Source organism: Thunnus thynnus, chromosome 7 (assembly GCF_963924715.1).
Source record: "Thunnus thynnus chromosome 7, fThuThy2.1, whole genome shotgun sequence".
NCBI lineage: Eukaryota > Metazoa > Chordata > Actinopteri > Scombriformes > Scombridae > Thunnus > Thunnus thynnus.
This window is the reverse complement of record NC_089523.1, coordinates 12348601-12375720: the sequence shown is the minus strand read 5'-3', so window position 1 is coordinate 12375720 and position 27120 is coordinate 12348601. Positions and strand designations below refer to the sequence as shown.

At 39.2% G+C, this 27120-nt stretch overlaps 1 protein-coding gene across 1 annotated transcript in view; it reads left to right on the top strand.

Annotated features, from left to right (window-relative positions):
• veph1 (ventricular zone expressed PH domain-containing 1) overlaps nt 1-27120 on the top strand; it is a 96046-nt gene that overhangs the window by 64656 nt on the left and 4270 nt on the right. Inside the window, exons 11-14 of the mRNA XM_067594415.1 lie at nt 72-206; nt 13030-13147; nt 23429-23565; nt 26895-26948. Of these exons, the coding sequence (XP_067450516.1) occupies nt 72-206; nt 13030-13147; nt 23429-23565; nt 26895-26948 (444 nt within the window). The remainder of the gene's footprint in view (nt 1-71; nt 207-13029; nt 13148-23428; nt 23566-26894; nt 26949-27120) is intronic.

Genomic DNA, 27120 nt, shown 5'->3' with positions numbered 1-27120 from the left:
CAACCATATCTCTGTTTTGTGTTAATTTTCTTTGTTTCCCTGTTCTTTTATCTTCTCTCCCTCTCGACCAGAGTAAGTCCAGTGTCCCTCTTTGCTCCAGAGACGAGTGTGTCCAGAGACTGGCTTCTCTTTGGGAGAAGACTCAGCTGAAAGGAGCTCACAGCTTCCCCATGGCTATGACACAACACATCACCCCACACAGGAAGGTACTGGACCACAGTGTGTATATGTGTTTGTGGTTGCATGCTGCTTCTTTCTAGGCGCTAGCTGTCTCCAGTAGAAGGGCTGAAGTCATCGGTAGAGGGAAACTCCAAGATAGGAAAGTGTGAAAGTTCAACAAACACTTTGTTTTAATATGGAATACACTAAATGGACACTTTTATATACAAGGCCTCCGCTTACCCTGACTGCTCCATCGCTGTGTGTGTAAGCAAGATTAAGTTACAGAGAGAAAGCCTGGCGAAAGGGGACAAAAATCGTTGTGTGTGATTTCAGTGTCTGTTTTTGGAAGTATGTGGGTGTAGGTGACGTTCCTCGTGACGTCCCTTCATAATGTGACAAGCTAAGTGGTCCCTCGGAAATAATTAGACTCACAAAGAAAATACAGCTGTCGTTTGTCTTTCTCTGGATGTGTGTTGTGGCGGCAATGAGATGGACCAGCTATGGTTACCATATGGAGCTTAAACATACTCAGCTCCAGTTATTCATAAACACCTCACATACACAGTCCTACACTCGTGCATGTAGAGATGTATCGTTTCCTCTCTAACATGTACACAGAGTGACTCATGCTGTGTGACGCTTAACTGTTCAAACGTGGTCGTAAACATCTGCCTTTGCTATCTTTATTGTATCAGTCTCCAGTAAAAGCTGTGATTTATGTGCTCAGTTACCAGTAAAGTTCACTTCCTGTTGCTCTCAACTGGCACAAATGGGAAAACTATTATCTTAAAGCAATAGTTTGATATTTTGGAAATATTTGAACATATTTGCTTTCTTGCTGAGAGTTAGATGAGAAGATTGATACCACTCTCACGTCTGTACACTGAATATAAAGCTACTGCAAGCAGCTGGTTAGCTTAGCTTAATATCAAGACTGGAAATGAGGTAACAGCTAGCCTAGCTCTGTCCACATTTAACAAAATCTACCTATCATTACCTCTAAACCTCACAAATTAATATGTTGTGTTAATTACAGTGTCGTTTCAACCGCCCAGATTATGTTGCTGCTTTACTTTAGAGTAATGTTAATGTAACGTTAGCTTGATAGTTTTGATAGCTCATAAGCTCGACTGCTGATGTATTACCACTGTTTGTTGTTTGTCCACAAGTTCTGTAATGAACACCATACAAGTTAAAGATCTGTTTCATGCTCTGTCAGATTTTATAAAGGAAGAAGGACTTTTACATTTCCAGACTGAGTGAAGGAATCAGGAGAGAGGAGACAGAAGTGAGGAAGAATTGCAGGATGTAATGCTGTTGAAAGAAAAACAAAAAGAAAGTAAAGAACTGATTCAAGATTGAAAGAAAAGCTTTAAGGAGGAAAGAGAAACACGTGGAGGCAGCCCAGATATCAGGTGATGGAGAGACATGAACATATTCAAAGCAGGAAAACTGGTAAGGAACTTACAGCTGTCTCTAGATGAATAATTGTTCTGTAAATATTTTAAAGGCACAATCTGTTTGCCAAATGTAAACTAAAGGACATTCCCACTAACAAAAGTCAAAGCACAGCAAGACAAGATTGAAACTACTATAAAAGGACTTGCAGAGCTTTTAATACAGATACTAACACTACACAACAACTCCATTAACATGATGTTTTCTTAAGCTGTTAAAAGGTTGACATAGGCTGACGTCAGCAAAAAAAGAAAAAAAAAACTAAATCTCAATGTAAATATTTAAATACTTGGCAGATTATTTTCCCGTTCCTGACAAAAATCATGTTTGGAAACAACTGAAAATGACACATCCCAGCTCAGTGGATGTTTCTTATTATTTTAAACCTTGAAGATGTGCTGAATAGAAATGGAAGTAGCAGAAAAGTACAGCATATATCAGAAAAAAAATTAAGAGGCAAATAATCACAATTCATTTTGTTCTCATTTTGGTTGGGGAAAATGTATATTAAAGAATCATACAAAGTTGAGTTTTTATTCAGTGACATCTCCATTTTAGAACAATTAAAAATCCAACATCCAACAAGGTCTTTCAGCCAAAACATGTTCTTAAATACAACACATGGTGTCCAAGGATTTATAAATATTTTTCTACTGTGTTGCTTGGAGCTGTCTTCATACTTTTGCAGAAACAAAGATCTAAATTAAAATAAATTATGAAATGACAGCCATGTGCTGCTTGTGCTTAACTTGTGCGGTTTCCTTTAAGATAAGACGGGTGGTTTTGTCTAACTGTCTCTTGCACTACTTTTGAACTCTGAAACAATATGTATATGCTAAATGTTTAATGTTTAAAGGAGCAGCCTTTTCACCACTCAGGGGTTTTTGTTTTTGAAAACAAATTGTTTTATATGCCATTCAGACAATTATAAACTGCGTCTTTCAGACAAAAATACTGGAAGCCTTGGGCTAATCCTGCCATCCATTTACGCTTACAATAACAGTCCTCACAGTTTATGGTCTATACTGTGGCCATTATGGTTCTCAGCTCTCAGTGTGCCTCGTCCAGCCTGCAGAGAATGTTGCCTTTGGCTCTGTGATGTTTAATAGGTGCCAGCAGAACACACACACACACGCACACGCACACACACACACACACACACACACACACACACACACAAAATAGAGAGTGAATCATTGTCCCCCTCTGATTTCATTGGGTGGGGGACAATGATATAGCATGATGCGGTTTGTTGTAAGATTTCATGCTACATTCTGTTTGACTATGGGTTGCTATAATTCAACAAGTTATGCTGTAATTTATGTTGGTGTATGGTGTTTTAAAATCTTGTTCCATGTGGCCCTTTTAACGTTGAGCACCTGCCCCTCTAAAGGTCTCTGCACGGCCCTGTAGCAGAACATAAATACTGTATTTAATGTGGATCTGTGATGTTTGGTCATTTGGCTTAAAAAGGGTAAAGTCAATCATTTTTATCAATGAGTAATTATGGTCTCAAACACTAAATTCAGATCTTCTAATAAATGTGCTGGTGGTCATTTTGGAAATTGTTGTTCTGTTAATGAGATTTGAAGACTTATAATAGCTTCGATGTCTGCCGTGTGGACGCTGATTGACAACTGTGATTGACAGTCGGCTCACCTGCTGCCCTCCCTGGGTGTGGGGCTCGCACTGAGTTGGACTATTGTTGCAATATTTCGGTAACTTAATGTTGCTTGACTATGATACCTGTCTGGTTAGCACAATTTAGCTAAGGACACTAACAGTAGCCCAAGTGTGCAGCGCTCAGTGTTTACAGTAAGCTAGCATTCGCTTCTGTCCCAGGTAGTGGGGCGTGTTTCCAGAACGTGAAAGGCAACACCCCATCCTGAAAAGATGGCGTCCATACAATCCATGGCCCGCCTATTCAATTGGTGGCCCACGGGCCATATCCGGACCAAAAGCAACCTCCTGGTTCCTGGTTGATAATACCTTAATTGTAGTTGTTGTTTTTTTTAATTTGTTAATAGCAATGTTATTGTGTAGCCTAAATAGTTACAAAACTGCGGCCCTGGTCTAAAATCTGTGAGCAGTCAGGAAACAAAACCAGCATGAGAAACATATTCTGCCTGTCACTACAGGATCTGAGTCAACCAGGGATGTGACTCGCGCAAGCAGGTCCGCCATCTAAGACAGCTAGGCACGGCAACACCACTTGGACAAACCACATACACCCACCCAACTCAATTACACCCTGTCAATGTATGGCCACTAAAAGTACTTGTTTTTGCCACTGACGGGCTCAGATTGTTTTAAGTGTCTGACAACATTATGGAAAGGATCATAGAGAGAAATAACACGTTTTTCTTTACCTTTTGCTTGATCCGGTCTGTTTGATATTGTGTCTAATCAAGTCCCACTCAAGGAGAGGTCTTGCTCTGAAATCTTGCGAGATTTGAATTGTTGACAGAGGTGGAAATGTGAGAGTTGGAGAGAGGAGTGGTGGGAAGAGTTTGTTATGTTGAGGTACAGAAAGCATAGCTTAGTGTTATCTAAAAGTTTTTCAAAGTCATGGCTTAATATTTAGCTGATTATTTAACTGTCTTCCTGCAACAACTAAATTCTTGCGAGATTTAAATATTGTATTTTTTACTACATTCATTTGCGTTTTGTTTTTTTGTTTTTTTTACCATTATCAAAAGCTTAAAAAAAGATTTTTAAATAGGCTGCTGAAAATGTCTGGCCCATCTGCATTTCCTGGTTTTATAATGTGGCCCAATGGAATTTGTAATTGAACATGGATACAACAGACATACAAAAAACAGAGGTATAGAATAACAGAATGATAGACTTTAATGTCCCTTTTTGCTTTAAATTGAGTCTGTCTAAAACTGAGTCTTATTTTCAGGAAGCACCAAGAAAAACCTCTGAAAAAAGATGAGCTCTAACAGGGGAGAGGGAAGAAGAAGGTCACAACCTTTTCCCTCCACCCATATGCACTGCATTTCCTCTTTGCTTTGCTGTCTTTTCCTCTCTGTTAGACCGACAGCTTCACTCCCGTCACTGTCGCCCAATCAGAAACACATGTAGTGGATGGCAAGGAGAGCAGAGATGTAAGGGAGGAAAGCTATTACATATATGAGACAGAAAAGGTTACCAATTATATCTGTACTGACAGGGAGATTTAAAGAGAGACTATAGGGCTTTATGAGGCTTCTGAGATTTAAGAGTGACTTATGTACGGCCTCTGACAACTCAGTTTAGTAGTTTTATGACACTGAGATAATAGAAAGCTGGTGTGAGAGATGGGACAGATGGAAGGAGGTAAGGGCTAGAAGAATGAGAAGGAGATATGGAGGATAAGAGCAGATTTGAGATAAAGATACATCTTTGATAAGCTTCATGAGGAAATTGGAAAGTTGCACTATGATTGTGTTTATCATAATTTTATCGATAGATGGGAGAAGAAAGCAAAGTAGAGATTGAGGAAAGAGAGAAGAGGACATTATGGAAAAAATGGGAAATATTGGAGAAAATGCAAAAAAGTAGACAATATCTGTTTCCTGGATTAAATATCCCAAAATGTTATTTGATTGAAAAAAGGCAAGGTTTCAGCCCAACCAGATATTAATCAGGCAAATAGCCAACATGACAAAGGTCAAGAGTGCTTTTAACTCACTCCTCAATCCGCCTCCTCCTCCGCCTCGTTCTACACTGATAAGGTTTCTGCCATCAGTAACCAGTTCTCTGAGCTCTCTTGGGTGTCGTGATTGATGACCAACTAACCTTTAAGGTTCATGTTGCCTCAATTGCTCCATCGTGGTGGTTTGCCCTGTACAACATCAGGAAGATCATACCCTACCTGTCTGAGCGTGCAGCACAACTCCTGGTACAGGCTCTTGTATTATCACGCATTGACCACTGAAACTCCTTACCGGTAGGCCTCCTCGCATGTACGTTCAAATCTCTGCAGATGATTCAGAACGCGGCGGCACGGCTGGTCTTCAACCAGCCCAAAACAGCACGTCACCCCCTTGTTCATATCCCTCCACTGGCTCCCAGTTGCTACCAGCATCAAATTCAAACCCCTGACACTCCCTCTCTTACAAAACAGCAACTAAAACAGCTCCTGTCTACCTGAACTCCCTCATTCAGGTCTACACTCCCTCCTGCTCACTACGCTCTGCCAATGAAAGATGCCTGGTACCACCACAACAACAGACTCTTCTTTTCTGCAGTTCCCCGGTGGTGGAATGAGTTACCTAACTCTGTTTGATCCGCAGAATCCCTCTCAATCTTTGAGAAAAGACTAAAGACCCATCTCTTTCGCAAACACCTCCACACTTGATGAACTGAAAAAAAAACTAAAAATCTGCCTCTATGCACTCTATGCATTGCCTCTGTGATCTGCCTGTTGGCACCTCCTGTCAGACTTGAACTTAGCTTTATGGCACTTACTCGCGTTATTCTCTTCTGACTAGATCCTTGCTTGTGTTGTATCAACTGTCAGATGTACATTGCTTTGGATAAAAGCATCTGCTAAATGAAAGTGCAAATTGTGTGTAAATTGTCATGGTAAATAATGGATGAAAAAAAATTACATCCTGCTGATGCCATGGTTATATGATCAAACAAACTGAACTGAACACTATGAATATGACCTTCACGATACATTATCAAAAATGTTAATGGTTGCAAAAAAGTTATAGGAATCATATTAGATGTTTGAAAGTATTATTTTAATAGATAAGTAGAGCATAACATGACACCAAAGCACAAAATTCACAGACCAGAAATGATAATAAAGGGAAGAGAGGACAGACGTTGCCCTTTTTTTCAGTCCAATGCAGTTTTGGTAACTTTAATCCAAGACTGGAGAGAAACCACAGTTAGAGATGACATTTTAAAAAAGGAAAGGAAAAGAGTGGTGGCAGGGGGACTGAGAGGAAAGGGACACAATGACCATTATACTGTAGATGGCGGGAAAATGAAAATTGAAAGAACCATATCTGTAGTTACAGCTGATAGGGGGATATCAAATATTACTATTATTGTGCTTGTGGTGGCAGGTGTAAGGCAGGAAATTACAAAAAGAGCAGACAGAATTAGAGATGAGACAAAAAGAAAAGTGGAGAGGAAAGGAAAGAGGATGGTTGTACAATGAGATACAATCAAAAAAGAAGGTTGAGCAAGAAAAAGAGAGTTTTGAAGTGGAGACAGCTAGAGGGAAAATGTCAAGTTACACAGTATCATGAGAGCAAGATATGTTAATTATGTTTTTAACTACTTTTAATTTTCAGGAGAATAAAGAGGTGAAAATAAAAAAAAAACAATTCAAGGTAGATTTAGGAGAGAAAATCACATTGAATAAGGAGGAAGACATGAACACGCCACAAGAAAATGACCACTGAATTGGTGGAGGAGAGGGAAAGAAAAACAGTGGAAGATTGTAAAGAGGTAGAATAAAATAAGAGACGCTATTTTCTTAGAAAAGAGGATGTGGTCAATAAATAGAGGAAGAGAAAGAGGAAAAGACATGGCATGAGATATGAAGGGATGCTGAGCAAAGTGGAAGCCTGAGAAGGAAGAGATACTTAACAATTATTGTTTTACCTTTTTTCCCTTCTGTGTCCAGCGTGAGAGCATTTGTTGACACAACTGTGGTGGAGATAAAGTTTGGTGGAGGAAGAGGAGGCTGAACACCGAGAGATAGGATAAAGCTTAAGAAAGAGCTGAGGGTGAGATTAGATAAAAAATGTTGGGCTGAAGAAAAGAGAGAAAGGGGCAAGATGGGAAGAAAGCAGAAGTTTTAAAGGATCTATGTTTGTCTTATTATATCAGGGCCTTTCTCGTACGTTTATGTCCAGAAAGACCTAAAGATGACACTGAAGAGAGACTGAAATATAGCCTGTTTCTTGTTTATTGCCTTCATCCATCTCTCCTGCACTCCCCTTTCCAACACTCCAACTTCTCATCCATTCCCCTTTCTCGGCCTCTACTCCCCTCTCCTTTTCTTCATGTCTTCGCCTCCCACTGTACTACCTCCCCTCCGTTAAGAGACCAAAAAGCTCCACAAAGCTTTCCTCTGCTCTCCTCAGAATTTTAAGTTTAAATTATCTTATATAACCTCACAAACAAAACTAGCATGTAGTCTAACTGAATTTAGGATTTCACTCCTTAAACTTAAAACTGAAGTTATTTAATCAGTTGACAGATCATTGTTTAAAATGTGAAAAAACAAAACACAGCTACTTATGAGCTAAGATTATTTACCATTTAGTGGCCTAAGAATTATATGGGTCTATCTGACAATTTAATTTACATTATGGGGGGCTGGATATTCAAGATTCAAGATTTTTTTCTCAGTACTTGCATAGATTGAAACGAGATCCCATTTTTCCCAGACCAAAAACAGTGCACTTGCAGAATAAATGATTTAAACAAGCTTAACTACTAAAAGTATAAGATTAGTAAAAATATACTCAGCAAATATGTTAAGATATATGTTACAGTGAGGAGAGTATGGCATGTAAGTGGAACAGCAACTCGAGTTAGGCTGCCTGAACTAGCTTGCAGGTGTTGCTTCATTCATTTTAGCATCAAAATCCCTCTTTGTGTTTCCTCAGACAGTTTCCCTGTGAGGCTGCAGTGGAAGTATAGTAACAAAAAGAGGGACTTTGGCCCCCATCACTTACTAAGAAAGTGCATTTGAATGTGCAACCAAATTGATTATTTTATCAAAATTATCATGAATGACACTGATACAAACACCAATTGAGTTAAAGTCCATTTTTGATCTTCTATCTACCATGCTAGTCAGCTAGCTTGCTAAGTTTAATTACACAGTTAGTACAGCTGTTAGCAATAATTAATGTTATTATTCGCAACTTAAGTTACTGTGACCTCTTAAAAGATGACAGCAGTGAAAGCCAAAATGTTAATACGTAAGAATATGAGATCCATTCAGGCTGCGACCTGATGCTAACTCTGCCTGCTGCTAACTGAGTTTGCATCCTTTTCTAAATGCGGAATAACTGCGGACTTTTATCTATTTCTGTACTAATTCTTGAAACATTTGTCCCAACATTTTAACAAAAAAATGCAAATAAAAGTGAGACTACATGGAAAGCTACTGGAATTATCTCACTGTTGAGGAAAATGTCCTCTTATTTCGATTAAATAAGTCATAAGAAATTGGATATGAGAATTAATTTTAAAAAAGGACTACTACACACTGCTAAAAAGGACATATTTTGCAGATTCAGCACAGCTCACCATCATCGCAGTTTTATCCTGCCAGCAGCCATAGTCAGTCATGTGCCGTTACAATCTTGCATCTTGATCAAATTATAATTATGATCTAAAAACAGCAATACAATGAGGAAAGAGGGGGTACATTGAGGGGGTAAAGGGGGTTACATGAGGATAGAGGTATTATATTCAGGCTCACATAATCCAGCCATTGTTTCTTCATCTCTTATTGAATCCACCTCTCTGTCCCTGATGAATCAAATATGGGGTTGTGTTTGTTCACATCAGCCTGTTGCCCAGCTGCAAATTTGTCACTCACACAGTGTATCTTTTCCCTAAAAGGTCATTCGTACTCTATAGCAATCATTTACCCTTTGCATTACGGCCTGTCAGCTGTGCATTACATTATCGTTAACCTGGCACACGCACTGTAGTTTAAGACTCAGGAAGCTAGTGTGCATATTCGCTATCTTCCTCATTTTTCTTTGTTAATGATTCTTTTGTCATTGTGTTATCCAGCAAATTTGGGCCTAGAAGTCACAGCTTTCTTCGCTTTTTCTCACATTATTGCTCGATTTCTGACTCACAGTCCATCTTTCATCACCTTTCTGCTTCTGTCTTTTCTTTGCTTGTTGCTTTCTGGCTGGACCACAACAGCGGGGGCCAGCCCTATATCCGTGGTTGTCTGTGAGTGAGTGACTGAGTGCCTGAGTGAGTGATGAAGTTTCCCCATTGGTTCAGCCGGCTGTGTTGGAGTTTCTCCATTGGCCGTTGCTCTTTAAAAATGAATCAGTGCAAGATGATGGAAGGGGGAGGACAGCAGCAACACAGAGTGACTGTTTCCTGCTCCGAGCTCTGATGCTCTCAGCTCCGGTGTTAAATGCAGCAAAGTTGGCTAAACTCCAATGTGATCGACTCTCCAGCTGACAGCGCTGTCAGCAGCCGGCAGGAGAGAAGCTCAGCAGTGCATTTGGATTTTATAACTGAACTAAAACCAGGACACAAGCTTTTTATTTCTCTGACGTTTTCACATCACAAACGATGAACAACAGCATTAAAATACAAGTCTTGCAGGTAAAACATGAGATTCATGTGGCTGTTATATCAGGTTAGTTTGGGGCAGCTGCTCTGCAGGTGCACTTGATTTGACTGAGTAACCGGGCAGAGATCAGCCTCATGAATTTGCACCTAAAATGCTGTCCGAACTTTGATTTACATTTTCCACCGCAGCCTCTTTAACCAGGAAAGAGGCAGAAAAAAGCTGCATAGAGGCATGAGGGAGTTAAAGCACCAAGAATAACCATCACTGACAAAACCCTCAATACATAGTGAAAAATGACAGAAATCTGCAGAGTGAAAGAGATGAAAGAGCAGGGGGAGTTATAATAATTAGTTATAATGAGAAGTAAATCCATTCTCTTTCAAATCAATCAAGATATGAGTGGAAAGTATTGTTCTTGCAGCTGCATTTAGAACCTTTTTTTTTTACTCAAATGTAGCTTAACCCTGTCATGTGATATGCTACTTCAGAACACTTTACCAGCAAATATTACTGGGACCACTACAGAAAATTGAAGATGAACATTTAATATCCAGGACTTCACATTATAGACACTACCACTGAATATCCCTGTAACAAATTAACACAATTTCATGCATTGACCATGCACAGTTGGTCCAGCCATGTACTAGGTTTTGACCTAGAAAATACATGATTCATGTCAGCCTTGCTTTGTCATTAGTAAACAAGCTATTTTAGTTACTTGGCATTTATTTCAGTATGAATTGGATTGTCTAATCCAGAGAAAGCCTGTTTTTATTGTCTCTGAAAGCCAAAACTTGCTGGAATGAAATAAAGTAAAGTCCAGAATTAGTCAAAGAGGAACTCTTCCAAAAAGTTGTCCTCAAATAGTAATATTGGCAGTTTTTCCGAGCACAATTTGACTCTAAGAGCCATCATCTATGTAGCATTACCTTCAAGTAGTGTCCTGAATCAAACTCTTAAGTCTCTCTCACATTATCACCATTTTGTCCACATCAACTTTTTCACTCTCTTGCAACATGTGTCTCCTAAAGACCAGAATACCTCGGCCCCCTGTACCGTTTCAGAATATTAATGTTCGTTTAAACCCACAGATGGCCCGGCTCTCTCAGCCACACATGGTCCTGGTTTATCTGTATCCGCAGGCAAAGCCCTTTCACCTCAATTATTTAAGTTCCAACAACACAAAGAAGCCGCTGATGTATGGATGAATCCAGATGCAACTCCACTCTTTCAATCAAATGTGCGCTTGCTCTTGGTCAGCGCTGTGTGTGTCTGTGTGTGTATGTGTGTGTGTGTGTGTGTGTGTGTGTGTGTGTGTGTGTGTGTGTGTGTGTGTGTGTGTGTGTGTGTGTGTGAAGTGTTTCGGTTCTCCAAATGAACATACATACTTAAAAAAAAACAGCTTTCACATTTACATCCTTGCTCATTAACATCAAGGACTGAGGGGGCACAGGTCAAAAGGTCAAGCACACTAGTAGCTCAGCCATTATAGCTACCTGTTTTTCTTACTCTCTTTCAAATCCCTCTGGGCGTTTCGTGTAAATATAGCTTTGCTCCAGTAAAGAAATGTTATTCTCTCTCAAAAAATGGATCATCAGAAAATGTGAAAGGACTTCAACAAGGTCATAGTTCAGAGAAATGATGAGGCGGAGTATTCTGCTAGATAGGTGGTCAGGATATTAAAACTGTGAATTCATATTGGAGAGATTAAGCTAAACTGCAAAACTGCAATTACAATATGAAGACACAGAGACAGAAATATATGTTTTTAAAGTGAAAATATGGATACAGGACAAGACTGTTTCTTCGTCATGAAGACTGATGATAGTAATCCATCATCTCCTTAAATGTTCCCCTTTTTCTCTAAAACCAGCCTAAGATAAATATGTATTATCTCAAGGGTGCAAGTGTCACTGGAAGTGTGTTTGTGTGTATTTAGAGTGAAGTATAACTTTTGCCATGTGCAGGGGGTCTTCAGGGATTTCTAATGGGGGTCTTGGAATTCCATTACTTTCTATTTTGACACACACACACACGGGCACACACACACGGGCACACACACACACACACACACACACACATACACACAGGTTTACTTAAGTCACCTTTGGGGTATTTACATAGACTTACATTCATTTCCTGGAGACTTACCCTAACCATAACTACTACTGGCCTAACTACTACTGGCCTAACCTTAACCACTGACCCAAAAATCTTCATTTTACCAATTGGGGACACAGCTTTTGACCTCTATTGCATAAGCCATCCCGAATGAACTTGTCTTAAGTCTGGTGTGTGTCCCTGAAAGTGACTTAGGTCATATTCACACACACAGATGCACAGTTGAATGATATCCTCAGAATGTAGCAGTCCATAACTGGATTGTCAAGCTTTTTAGGAAATCTTAGAATTGAGTCACTTCATTGTGTGTGATTTCTACAGGCAGGCTTTCTTTTTTCTCCTTAAAGTCCAACTGAAATTCAATTTCCTTCTCTACTAAAGCATACATGTCTGCTCTGTAAATCAATAGAAAGCAATAAAAAGAATATATTTTAAATTCTTTGGTTTCATGAAGGCTCCTCCTAGTTTATACATTTCGATTAAATACTGTTCCATCATCCAGCTATGTAGCTGAAGACCTTATTTCAATACAACAAATTAAATTCTTGCATAAAGCAATAGCGTGGCGCTCTCTCATAGGCAGAGCAGATGGTCACACTGAGCCTGCCAGCATCCTGATACAAACTCTGAACAACAACCCGCATTATCGTCCCTGCTGAAGTCTCTTTCTTATCTAACTTACAAACATGAACACACGTCTTGTGCTGCTCAGCTGCAGCATGTTAACATACCTGCAAATGTCTCTTTGGACCTGTTAGATGCTCGTTTTGTTAATGCTCTTTAAAATCCCTGTTAGTGACACACTGTTGTAACTGATGTAACTTGTAGCTACAGCAGTTTGTTTACTTTGTCTCTGTTTCATATGGAGCAACACTGGTAGCCTGCCAACTGTCAATTAAAGCTCCGACGCAATCTGTTGCATCCCTACTTGGAAGTTTAAATATATTTAGAGGACAGTTCAAACTTTGTTTCTTTTCTTTTCCTTCTGTCTTCAGGACATGGACAGTCTCCAGATCCAGCTGGAGGAGGTTCGTTTCTTTGACCTGTTTGGCTTCAGTGAGGAAGAGGGAGGCTGGCTCTGCTTCATGTGTAACAACCCTGAGAAGGCCACAGGTAAACACACACACACACACACACTCACTCTTAAACACAAGCTCAATTACACATAACCATGATAAGTGGTTTAGTATTGCATTAAAATAATAATGAAATGGGTCTCCTCTAAACAGAGCAATGAACCAATAAAATGTGATTTCAGAAGAATTTTTCTCTTATTTTCAGTCATTTCTCATGGGCAGAGTCATGTTCCCCTGAGGTCTGACGGTAAAACCAATGCAGAGCACCAAGGGATGTTTTCACTCCAAATACCTTGAAGGGAAATAATCTTTTCCCAGAACATTCAAGGAAAACAGAGCAACACTTATTTAATAGCTGCCTGTCTGATTTTAGTGTCATTATGAAGGCTCGTTGTAATCAGTAAGTCACTGCCATCATGACTCATTTCTGATTAGTTTACTTTGGACCAGCGACCCCCTTTGATGGGCACTTTGTCCTGATGAGGTCAGATTTATAGAATAGTGAATAGTGACCCAATCACATTTAGATAAGTGTGTGTGTATGTGTGTATGTGTGTGTGTGTGTGTGTGTGTTCCCATTGAGCAGACCTTCCTGGCTTTATTTATATGTTATTTTTAAAGTATTTTTTTAATGTGTATGTGTTTCCTGCCTCTCGTCACTCTACTCTAACGCTTTGCACTCTGGAGACTGAAACTACATAAAATGTGCGCACATTGTAGTAAAAAAAAAAACAATGTTTGAACCACATGAGAAAGTAGATTAATTCAGCTTTTCCATTCACCTGTCTCAGTGGCTCCTCTCTACTCAGACTCTCCTGCTCAGGTTTGATTTACACTGTTAGGCACCTCTCACTTGTCGTCTGTCTATTCTCACTTGGTTTTCCTCTCCGAGCAACACAGAAAGCCAAAGTGTTTGTACGTGAGTGATAGGACAGTAAATTTACAGCATCTACAAATCATGACAGAGTAGCCTTAGGAGAGCATATAGTGGCAGGGAGTTTGGGAAACAGGCTTTAAATCTGCGCGTATCTCTCTGTCAGTCTCACATGGAAGCAGTTATTATTTATATGAGAGGTAGAAGAGAGCAGTGTATGGCAGATGTTTTGTTCTGATGAAGAAATATGGAGAAGGAGTAGAGGGAGGGACAAAAGGTAAAATGAGAGGGACTGGCTTCAGAGAAAGAGAACGAAAGTGAAGTGTCCTTAATAAGTAGCTTTAAACCACCATCCCATACAGGAACATGTTGGTTTCAGGCTCTGCTGTTTGATGGTAGCTGGTATTTCTCAGCAAGTTAAAGCCAGAGGCAGGAAGTTGTTTGCCGGTGGAAGGAAACAGGCAAGGGGCATGCAGTTAAACTTTAGTGTCTGTGCTTTGGAGGGAGAAAGGTTTTGATCACAGATGATAAGTGCATCAGAATCTAGCAGGTTTTATCTAATAATTATACCCAAGGACTAGAATACTAAATAAAGATAAACTATTAAACTCACCAATTATAATTATTTGAGAAATTATTTGCACAGTGTGTGTGGATATGAACATATTGTATTGTATTTATTTTTAGTGTCAAAAAGTACATCGTTCTGCACAGTGAAGCTTAAACATTCAAGTATGTATTGTATTTATTGGGACCATGTACAGTGTTAAACATAAATGTTACCATTGATGTACTGTACCAGAGTTAGCTTATAGCTCATTTTCATCTGCAGTCCCTTCAGCAGGTCACAATTAAAACATATAACAGCACAATAACAACAGTACAAAGCAAAAAACACACAGGACACATAACACAAAATACAAAGCTACACACAACAGCACATCACATACTCTCACAATGTCAACTAGAAATTCATAATGTAAGCTTGTCAAATTAAAAGCAAGATTATTTGCGTTCATGAGAAGACCATGAGATGGAATTTAGAGTCAGTGGTTACAGAGCTGAGTAGTTTTTAGCAGATTTTTCAATTTGGTTTTGAATGTACTGATGGAGCTGCAGCTCTTCATATCATCAGGTTGGGCATTCCACTGAGTTAAAGCTTTCACAGAGAAAGCTGACTGCCCAAATGCAGTGCGACGAAATGGTACAATCTTGTATAGAGGATATTCTGGAGGATCTAATAGAACTTACTGAGTGAGTATACACAAAGTCACATAGTGGAGGAAGGACCAAACCATTTAAAATTTTATAAACTAGGCACAAATTTGAGAATAATCTAAAATTGTCAAAGCTCAGTAAATTGTATTTCTCTAGTACCCTACAGTGATGGAAATGCATTGGCTTTATGTCCAGAGTTTTTAGACTTTGTTTGTATAAGGACTCAAGAGGTTTTATGGCTGTTTCTCCAGCCTGCTCCCAACATGTGATGCAATAAGACATATGGGAAAGAATCATAGCATGCATAAATATCTTGGCTGCTTCCAAAGTTTCTAATATGTCTAAAATTTGCTAAGTTGAAGCAACAATAAGCAAAACACATTTTTGAGCAGAGTTAGACTTTAATATTGTAAGACAGTTCAATAGTCAACATTAAATGAATATGGCCTAACATGATACATTTAGATAAAAGCAAATTGAGGTGTGAAAGCAAGTGAAAACTTACTTTTTATGTCTACAACAGAGTGCAACTTTCTAAGATGGCAGGCTTTCCGCTCCACCTTCGAACGTGTCCAAAAGCAACCAAAACACAAGCAATACTCACTCCATATGGAAACCAATATGACAATATGACATTATATTACGGTGTTAGATAGGTTGTATAACTAGCTTTAGGGAGTCAGAAAACAAAATCTCCAACATATAACCTGGTGTTGTCTGGCCTGGTTGGCTACTGAACGCCTATCTATAGTTTCAAGCACAGCAAACGCTTAGAATAACACTAGAGAGTCTAATTCACTTGGAATTAGTTCTACAGTAATCAGTATTCAGGATATAAGATGATTTAGTGTCTCTATTTAAATGAATGATCTTCATACATTGAAGTGGAACGAATATTCATGTGGTTCATTTAGACTGAAGCTGGGTTCACCCCATGACATCCTATTTTCTCTTTTTTCTTCCATGTCATTGTGTCATCATCACCCATTTCTTCTAATACACAAACAAACGCATACTCAGAAGTCAACACACACACACACACACACAGACACACAAATCAGACGATCCAAATGGTACAAAAGCCAAATGAAAGCGATTCTTCCAGCTCTGCTTCTCACAACAAACTAATCAGTGAGCCAGCTGAATGACTGCAACGATCCAATGATTACCCTTCAGATTCAGTCTCTCTTCATTACAGGGGTTTTAGAAAAGGAATAGTAGTACTTTTCCTCTGGGACTGTTTGATTGGAAGTGTGTGTGCATGTGGATACATGTGTATGCCAAAGCATTTGTGTCCTTGTGGCCTTGGATGGCCCTGCTGCTCTGCATGTCTGTTCTTTAGTTACATGTTTGGTATAACCTTAAGCACCAGAAGTAGATTCTTTAACCAAAATAACAGCATCTGCTAACAAGCAGCCTGTGTGATCCTCTTACAAGTGGTCAGTGTATTTGTATCAAATTTGTTCACGTTCCATTTTTTTTTCCTTTCATGTTTTTTTTCAGTCTCAATGTGTGTTTCCATCCACATGTTTTAACCCAATTTGTGCATAAAAACTGAGAGCAAATGCTGACAGATTAAAAAAAAATCGTGAAATATTGCAAGAAGGTTTTTACATTTGGCTGTGGTGGAAAAGTTGGCATACTTATAAAAGCAAAATGCAACAAAGTGCAGTGGAAACAGATTTAGACATACATACATCATGACATACATGAAGCATATGACTTAATATTACTCCAAATATTTGCAAAACAGTAGTGGATGGACATGCACATTAATTCAAACTTTCTCTTGCTGATATTCTGGAAATTCATAGAGAACTTAGATGGAAACCCAGCTTCAGACACTCCTCCTGTAACAGTAGAGCTGAATCATTAAACCTGTTAAAACAGACTGCTTAGAATGCAGAAATACACAAACACAGCCAATGTAGCCAATGAAGAGAGTTTTTATTTAAATTTACACTTTCAGAGGCAACTGACTATCAAAACTTGATGAAATAACATTTAGAATGTGTTAACGTGACTGTGGGTGTGTGAATATACAATACTGGTATTCTTGTGTACTTGAGCGTGTATGAAATATTTTGATCTGTGAAAATAGAGAAATAAGGACTTAATTAATGCTACTTAGCAGTCTGTGCCTTTAACAGTAGTCCTGATGTGTGTGTGTGTGTGTGTGTGTGTGTGTGTTTACCTTTGGCCTTCTCGGGGTTGTTAAACATGAAGCAGAGCCAGCCGCCCTCTTCCTCACTGTAGCCAAACAGTTCAAAGAAACGAACCTCCTCCAGCTGGATCAGGAGACTGTCCATGTCCTGAAGACAGAAGGAAAAGAAAACAAACAAAATTTGAACTGTCCTCTAAATATATTTAAACTTCCCAGAATTTTGACAGTATATCTGTCCTGCATTGTATTTAAACAGCAGACTATGTTAAATAAGTTACCCCTCTGTGACCTTTACCCCCTCAGGCCTGACATTTTCATGTCATTCACACCTGAGACTGATGACATGAACTCAGTGGCCTGAACCAACATTATCTGATCATTAGTCAGCTGTCGACAGTCACCTACATAACTGAGAGAAACAGGCGCTTCATAATACATAACAAAATATATATATATATCATGATACTGTAGTGTTGAATTCAGCTAAAAGTCTTTGTTGTTTTAAAATATTAGACTCAGTGTATGTAAGACATTTTGATTATAGAAAACACATTTTCTTAGTAATATTACTATAATGCATATCATTGTTTGAACTAAAGCATTTTAGTTGCATCCCTGTGACTTAGGGGGGTAAATCAATAACACATTCGGTCGCCTCTGACGGTTTAAGCCCTGCATTTTATGTTACGAGCCAATAAGTGGGATTTTGCAGAAACTGTACTGAATTGATTATGAGTCCAAAAAAATTGGAACCATTTTTATTTTGCGGTACACGCACTTGTCAAACAAAATGGGAGGCAACTTCTTTGTAACTTGTAGGGATTTACAGGAAAAGTGTTCTCAGTTTTGACATAGAAAAAAAATCTACACATAAGCACTTTTAGTCAGTTAATAATCTGACCACAGTGCTTGTCTCCATGCCAGAGAGTATTAGAGTATTCACACATTCAAATAGTTGAATAACATGAACGTTTTTAAGGGTTTATGAAGATGTGAAACATGTGAATGTGTCTTTAACCAAAATGAAAATGTCCATAAACAAACAGGCAGTACAGTGTGTTATACTGGAAACTGGAAACATGGAAACTTGTTCAAATGAAAGCTGTTGAGCTACATCCAGTATACTGGGTCAGGTTACAGTAAATAGCAGGGCTTACTCATGTCCTCTCACAACAAGCATAACCGCTTGACTTCAGACCAGTGCAATCTGGATTTGGAACATTTCAGTTTTAGGTGACCCAGTCGTTGTTTTTTTTTTCTCTCATCATAAATAAACGCAGCACATTTCACATACTTACCATGCACGCATGCTGTTCACATTACTGGGTGCCATTAATAATGTTTTATATTGCTTTAGAATACCAAAAAACGTGTTGAATTGGCCTGAGTGGCTTGCTGTGATTACTACAGAGGTTACACACACATGTGCAATAAACTGGTCTCATGTTTTAATAGTAAAGGAGAGAGTAAAAGGTGTTTTTCGTTTTGGGGGCCAAAGTGGAGCCAGTGGTTACTGCAAGTTCACGATGCTTTATGATGTACTCTTAAGTTTAACTACTGGAATGTCTTTGAAGTGAGCGGTAATGAGCAGAGTTGTGTGTGTGTTTGTACATGTACTATAGGTAAGGTACGCGGGTTCAACTCTTTCGGTTTTTCCGTTGTTGATGAATATTTTAACTTCCGATGGCTGCAACACGTAACATCACCTAATCACCACAGAGATATCAGGAACAATGTGTTTCTGAGTGTGTGTAACCACCAGAAACAAAAGAAAAGAGGATTGTTGACACCCACAAGCCTACACACATTTTTAAGAAATGCATTTTAAACTCTCTCCCTCGTGTTTCTACATGTGTACCGGCACACAAATTCACACATGTCTGGAAGACAGATCCTCTGTTTGCAAAAAGATGGAAAACCCCAAACAGGACTGTCCGTCATCCCTCCATCCATCAGATGGACAGGAATTCTCACCTCCAGGAATTGACTTATGTTGCAAATTCAGGAGATTCCTTGACTAAAGACACACTCTTTAAGTGAGAGTTATTACCACAGATGGAGTTTCACAGGTTACAGAAATTTGCTGAGATGATTTAAGAACTTCTCACGGGGGCTGTTAGATATTTCTGTAATAGAGAAACATGTAAGTGAATACCAGAGACAATCATTTTATGATATTTATAAAGCTCTGCTGTCAAAGCTTCCGAGTTACGTCTCTTCCCTCATTTAAATCTTGTAACTACAGTTTAATAGTTATTTAACCTTATATATATCATCTTGGCAGGACTACATTCAGGTTTTACACTCTTTTGAAATGAACTGCAGACAGCTTTTGAGCTAGATTCTTTCATTCTATTTGGAGGTTTTATGACTTTAATATCTGATGTTTTTATGACCTGTTTTAATTCATTTATTTTTAACTTTATTCTTGGTTGTCTGGTTGGTCTTGTCTTGGTTGTTTGTGAAAGGTGCTATATAAATGAACTTTGCTCGCTTGCTTGTCTAATGTATAAAATGTCAAATTAGTTACGTTATCTGTCATGCTAGGAAGATGGAATATAATATTCATAAGTATGTTTTCATTAGTGTATAATCACCTGAAATAAAAAATAGTTGTGTTTTCGTTACCTTAGAATGAGCCCTTTATATTTACATAGGGAGCAGGTCCTCTTCCACGGAGCCCGCCATGTTGCACCACCATGTTTCTACAGTAGCCCAGAACGGACAAACTAAACAACCCTTCACGGTTTTTGTGAGTTTTGTGGCCACCGTAGGTTCTCCTGCACGCTTGGAAGGGGAGGCCGAGAGGTATTCAGTTGATTGCAATCTGCAACCTCACTGCCCCAACTGTAGACCAAAAGCTTAGGAGTCTTAAAATTAGGACTAACTCAACCAGTTAGGAGCTACTTTTAGCCTTCGGCTGTTTTGTGAATACAGCTCTTGACTACTTTTTTCTATCCTAAAACATGTCTTTGCAAAGATATACATATACATATACATATACAAGAAGCATGTTTTTCCTTGCTGGTGACTTGGCTTTTTTTTTCCAGTTATGAAATACTGTCACTCAAAAGGAAAACTTGACATTTAACACGGGAGAGGGGCAGACCATTTGTTTACAGCCACATTTTTTCCTAAAACGAAGGGTCACATTCTCCTCACACCTCATCTCACTGTTTTCCTCCTACAGCCAAAAACTCCAAACAATAAACCACCAACTATTACACACACGCACTCATGCATAATGAAGGCAAACAGAATGACAAATACAAGCATGAGGGATGGAGGTATTTTCAGATTTGGACAGGGTGAAATTAGATTTGTTTGGAGGGACAGCTGTTTCTGATAATAGTTTGGGGGTTGGAGTTTTGACTCCTGTCACAGTTATGAAATTCTGTCACTCCCGCGAAGCTGCAAATGTAGTTGTAGAGTCACTGGCAGAGAGGCCTTTTTAGATTCAGATTTAGAAATGATATCGTGTTTTGTGTATCTTCACCACATGCGGACAGAAAAATGTGAATCCAATAGAAACAAACTGGGGACCCAAGTGATGCTCATTCTGATTACCTTAGCAGACATCTTCAGTATCTGTTAGTGACTCATTATGTGCTACATGCGTTTTTTTTACGTCCTCGCCTCATTGTTTGACATCAGTGTGTCTCGGACAAGAGGTTGTGAACTGCAGTACCTGCCTGGGGCTGACAACAAATACAGGTATCATTTTCCAGGTGTCTACATCAAAGCAAAGAGAAGGTACAAGGAACAATGATTTATGCATCAGACAAGTTTATTTCTGCACCCAAGAAACTGTCATATTTGTTAGATGATGCAGACAAGCTGGCACCCCACAGTGTCGGGAGTGTGTCCAGTTGTATATAAGCAGCACTCCTGTCTAAACAGGCTGACAGGAAGTCTGAATGTTCACACACACACGCTGACTGATCATTTAGAAAGAATGCAAATGTTTTACTCATGAATGCTTGTCAGCATCACAGTGAATGATTAGTCAAATGTAGAAGAAAACCTACAAACACAAAACATTTCCACACTGTACCCTCCAGTCATACACACATAAGAAACCAATCATTTTTCTCTGAAATTAAAGTTTCTATTCACCCAAATGACAAAAAACAGAGGTTCTCACTCACCTCTAGAGACATTGAGAGAGACATTGGCCTCAGAGATTTCTGCCTCCAATCCAGTATGATTAAGGTAAATGTGATTTTGTTTGCCTGCTTACCAATCTTACCAATCTCTGAGATATCTGAGATATCTCAAAACCTGAACAAACCAAAACTATGGCTAGATACTACAAGAAGTATATGAGAAAATATATCATTTTTAATTTAGGTGAACTGACTCTACAGAAATGACTCTTTCTGTTACAGCCCCTGTTGTCTGTTGTATAATGTTCAGGGCTGCACTTTAGGATTATTGTGATTATCAATTGATATACCAGATTTTTTGACTCATCTGTTCATCATTTAGTCGATAAAGTGTGAAACACACTGATAAATGCTTATAAAAAGTTCCAAAAGCCTGAAATAATAAATACTTTGTCTGACCAACGGTCAGAGAAAAACATCTCCTCCTCGCTTCTCTTTTTTCTTCTCTTCTGAATTGGGGTTTTAATGACCTTCAAAGGTTTTTCCTGCATGGCGTCGGGCCTCTCTGTGAATCATCTTTGCAGCATGCCCACACATTCAAACACACTCTGATCAGACTCCAACAATCTCTTGTCTTCTTTACTCATCGCTGTGGATACAAAGAGTGGCTCTGTTTGATGGTCAGCATCCGAAGTCCTGTTTTTACTGGCACCAAACCTGAACCAGCCAGAACGTCGCTGGGGTTTTTGCCTGCAGGGTCACAGTTTCTCACACACACAGTACAGATTCATACACACACAAGCGTGCACCGGCTCAATGCACACAGATGGAAAATGAATCTGTGATGATTTAAAATTTGGTTTGTGTAATAGATACATTAATATTCAAGCAAAAAAACACATTGATGCATGAAATCACATACACTCACTCAAAAAGGTCCTTGATCCAACTCTGAACAGAGTTGAGTTGTGGGTGAATGTTTCTAATCAGACGGGTCCAGACTCTGTGTTCTCCTTTATCTGAGAGAACACACACACACACGAGTGAGACAAAATGCTTTTGTTGATTTAATATGGACAACCCAATGATGTTGACTGGGAGGCTGGATAAGTTTGTTTGTATCAAACCATTTCATGCAACTGCAGTTCAAAGTGCTTTAGGGTTATAAAGCAATAAAACAGAGAACTAAAGAAGCAGAAATAAAGAAAAAGGAGAACAGAGCAGGACTTCAGGATACAGAATAACTTTACGAGAACACTAAACTGGTCGGTTTTAAATCAATGTCAGAAAGTGTCAGATCAGCAGGCAGGCTGTGCTGTGCTTTAGATGCCTTAAATGTTATCTTAATGTATTTATAGAATATGCGGTAACATGACAGAGGCAGCTTTTTTAACCAGGGGGATCTGAAGGGTTCTCTACATTTGGTGCATTCACTGAACATTTACTCTTGATGTTTTCAGAGTGTTTCTAGCTTAAAGGATAATACCTTTTATCATAAACACTTCACATTACTGCCAAAACATTGTCCAAACCTTTAGATCTTTGAATGCATCATACCTTGCAGGTGGGCATTGGTTGTTCATTCATTTCTGTATGGTAAGAAAATGTGTAATTCATCACAGTGAACAGCATGTGTGGTCAGCTGCCAAACACGCTGCGTAATTTGTTCAACACACTTAATTCTGTGAAAAAGAATTATATTATATTAGTCATTTGGGTCTGTTTTTCTGTCAACATAGCTCATGAGGACGACGCAGTTCAACAGTCGAATGTCAGCCAAATGTCTTAGAGGTCAGAGCCTCCCACAGCTCATGAACGCATCGTCATCCGCTTTTCAGATCAATCCATGCGCGGTCAGCAATAATGTAAACTAAAGGGGCAAAAACATCCGAGAAGCACTAATACACATGTTCTCTGTCTTCTTTGTTTTTTTTCTCTCTTTGTGTGGCCCTCTAGTTGTGAACCAGGAGGGGCAGCCTCTGATTGAGGGGAAGCTGAAGGAGAAGCAGGTCCGCTGGAAGTTCATCAAGCGCTGGAAAACCCGCTACTTCACTCTGGCAGGAAACCAGCTACTCTTCCGTAGAGGCAAATCAGTACGTAGCTGATGAAAATGAAGCCTCCTCACACACAATCATGCATAAACACACAGTTACACAACACGCAACGACTCCGAGATACACTGTAGATGCACTCACACTTATTCCCGGACTCTCGCTCACTCACTCTCGAAAATCTTCATTAATGTTTCTCTGTTCTATGTCATTTGATTCATGATGAAACTATATGAAACAGTGGAAATCCCATCTCGTGATAAGCTCAGCCGTCCCTCAGGAGCATTCTGTGAATCCGACTCTTAACAAACCTCGGCCCCAGTAAGGACTCTTGGGGGACTCCCAAGGCCAAAGCATGATGCCGCAACAACATGAGTCACTCTCACCCACTATAACTCAAAGCAGATATCATTACGCACAAGTAGCAAACACAGAGAAGAGGATAGTGCCTTGTACAGTACGTGTGAGTGAAAGAAAGCTTGAGCGAAGGTGAGGAGATTTCCCTCTGGGTTTGCAACAACACTCTTTTTCCTTGAACTTCCCTGTGTTTGCTATTGACTTACTGTAAGGTCTCAGTTCACTGAGAGAATTATTGTGCAAAGGAAAAGCTGACACAATCAAAAACATGAAGCAAATGCAGCATGACCAATAATGCGCTGAGGTCAGAGGTCTCCAAAAGTTTACTAAAAAATAAGGTCGAGTTTGATTTCATCCAGCTGTTGAAAGTAAAACATTTTCTCTCGGCTCGGTTCATGAGAAAATCTGATTTATTTTGAGGTTTTATTTCACCTGTGTGTGTATGTGTGTGTGTGTGTGTCTGCACATTTGAGTGATTGCGTCCATTTTTATATGCTGGTTTATGGCAATCATCTGCACAAGTGGAAAATTTAAATTTAATTAAAATAATTTTCACAGCCAAGGGGGTCTTTAAACGGTGCCATGTTTATACAATTGGCTCCCAAAGTCTAGCGAGAAGCTACGCTCCAGTGCTGAATTCCTCCGTCAAAGAGGAGGACTATCTGGAAACAGGGGGAATATTCAGAAGTAGGGTCTTTTTTACTCCAAACAATAGTCTTTGTGCTCCTATCCAGATGGTAATGGATTCCTCTCGTTTGCAAAAGCCACAAATTGGAAAGGTTCTGTGTCTTTGTTCTCGCAGCTCAGTTTATCTTTGTCAGCATGTACAAGAGGTGGTTGGATTGTTGTGAAAGACTTATTCCCAAATGGGAGGTGAGATTAAGAACAACAACAAAAAAAAGTGATATTTCCTCCACATTGAACGCTGGAGCAGCTTTGATACACTGAGAGGTTTAAAACATCCCCCAAATCCACACAAAGCTGAGACGCATCATCGTCTGGTACTCAGGTTATTGCATCTATACCCATGAGCATACACCAAGTGGATCAAATATGCTAACAAGATGAAGACCTATTTTCTCTATACTGTAGGTTGTTGCTGAGCCCCAGCATTCCCTGCACTGAACACTGTATGCTCTCTTTAATTGGGACCAGACAGAGGCCTGGACTTCAGTTTGAGAGAGCTAGAGATAGACAGAGACCATGATAATATGAGGATGAGTGAGGTATTCAGTGTGCCAACATGCTATCAACACCATTATGATACAGTAGCTGCTGGGATATGTGGATATTAGCTAGAGCACAAGCATGTATATACCTCATCCACTTTACTTTTTGTCATTCTTTGGAGCCTTTTTCTGAAGAAAATTTTGATCCATCCTGTTGTGCATCATGTAAAGGTATCATTTGTAATTGTTGCTCAAAACCTTCCAAACAGCCATTGGTTTCCATCTAGCTTGAGTCAGGTAATCCATTATAGTGAATATATCAAGTTTTATTTTTGTCAGTGAAACTTATCATTCAATGTTTGCTGTTTAGTTCTGGTGCGTTTGCATGCTCTGAGAAGCATTCACAGGGTGATTTGATTTGTCTCAAAATCAGAGCAGAAGAGACACAAAAAGAAAACACAGACATTGGGCATCATACAAGACCCACTCATACCAACAGATTCACTCTTAAGAGGGACGTATGAGTGATTGAAGAACATTTGTGGCCTTCATCCGGCTGCAACGAGTGATTTACAACAAGACAGCTTGTTGTTCAGAGAAAAAAAGAGTTTTAGGATAAGAATACAAAGATGTTCTCGCATGGGACCCATTGTGAAAATGATCATAGGATTTGTTTGACGGTTCAGTTCAGCCGCCAAGTGTAGTTGTACTATTATGATGTCAATGGCAATAAGTAAATATGAATGATAAAGCGCTATAACGTTATAATAATACAAATACAAACAATGTTGCTGTCTGAACAAATCCAGACACAAATCCATTAATCTCTCTGGAGACTTTGAGTATTTTCCCCCAATCCAGAAGATTTTCAGTTCTTTGGGTTTAGACCAGAACCATGACCTCCCAAATACAAGCTGTCAGATGAAGTGAAAGAATAAATAAGTGAGTTAATACACTTTATTTTAAGTATTTTGAGACAATATCTCTACATATGTAAAGATGGCTCAGATGACCTCCATATGGCTAAAATCAATCAAATGTCCATTTGAATGAGTGCATGAATCCACTGCGGTGAACAACAATCAGACCCTCAGCACAGTCAGCCGGCAGTTAAAACTGTGAACGTCTACTCCAATTAAATGCTTTTCAACAAACACACACACACATAGAAACACACACACACACACACACCACAGAAAGGATGTGGACAGTTGCCATGAGTCTTGCAGCTAGCTCTGGTTATGTGGTTACAACCACATAAATAACTGTGGGGTAAAAAAAGACAAGGCTGCGGTGCAATACACACACACACAACACATCTCCCCACACTTGTGAACACACACATGCAGAATCATACTTGGTGGGGAAAAAAATGCGATGAGCTGCAGGGCTGGAGGATTTCATTTCCTGCCCCGGAGAAAGGGCAGAACAATGAAGTGTAATTGTTCGTCCTGTAAATGGTTTGCTGTGAGGTTGAACGTGCTGGAAACAACACTAACACAGTACTGTGATAGAAAGTACAACTGAGGCCGCATCTGACATTTTGAGAAACATTCATAAGCTTGAAAAGCACAAAGCGCTCTTTAATGGGGCTCAAGAAGTGTTCCTTTGTGCAGTCTTTTGACTGGCTTTAAACAAAAATCACATTTATTTAGCTCTGAAAAATATACATTTTTATATACATGTATATATTATGTTCACTGTCTCCAAACATTAAAAAAGAATAAAATACAAAATATTGTTTTCTGCATTACCAAACATTTATGCAATTCTCCATCTGAAGCTGCCATTCGTATTCTAGTCTGGTTTAATGTTTAATCATCTGACTTTGTCTCCACCCTTCAGAAAGATGAGCTGGATGATATTCCTATTGAGCTGAGCAAAGTACAAAGTGTCAAGGTAGGACTTAACATCGTCGACATCCTTCACAGATCTTCTATCTGTAATAAATCTGCTCCCAAAACATGTTTGAGCCTCACCACTGATGCACACATTTTTATAATATTTGTTTTGTATTAACAGACAGCTGTGGTTGAACTGTCTGTAGTGAGTTTGCATGATTTGAGAAGAC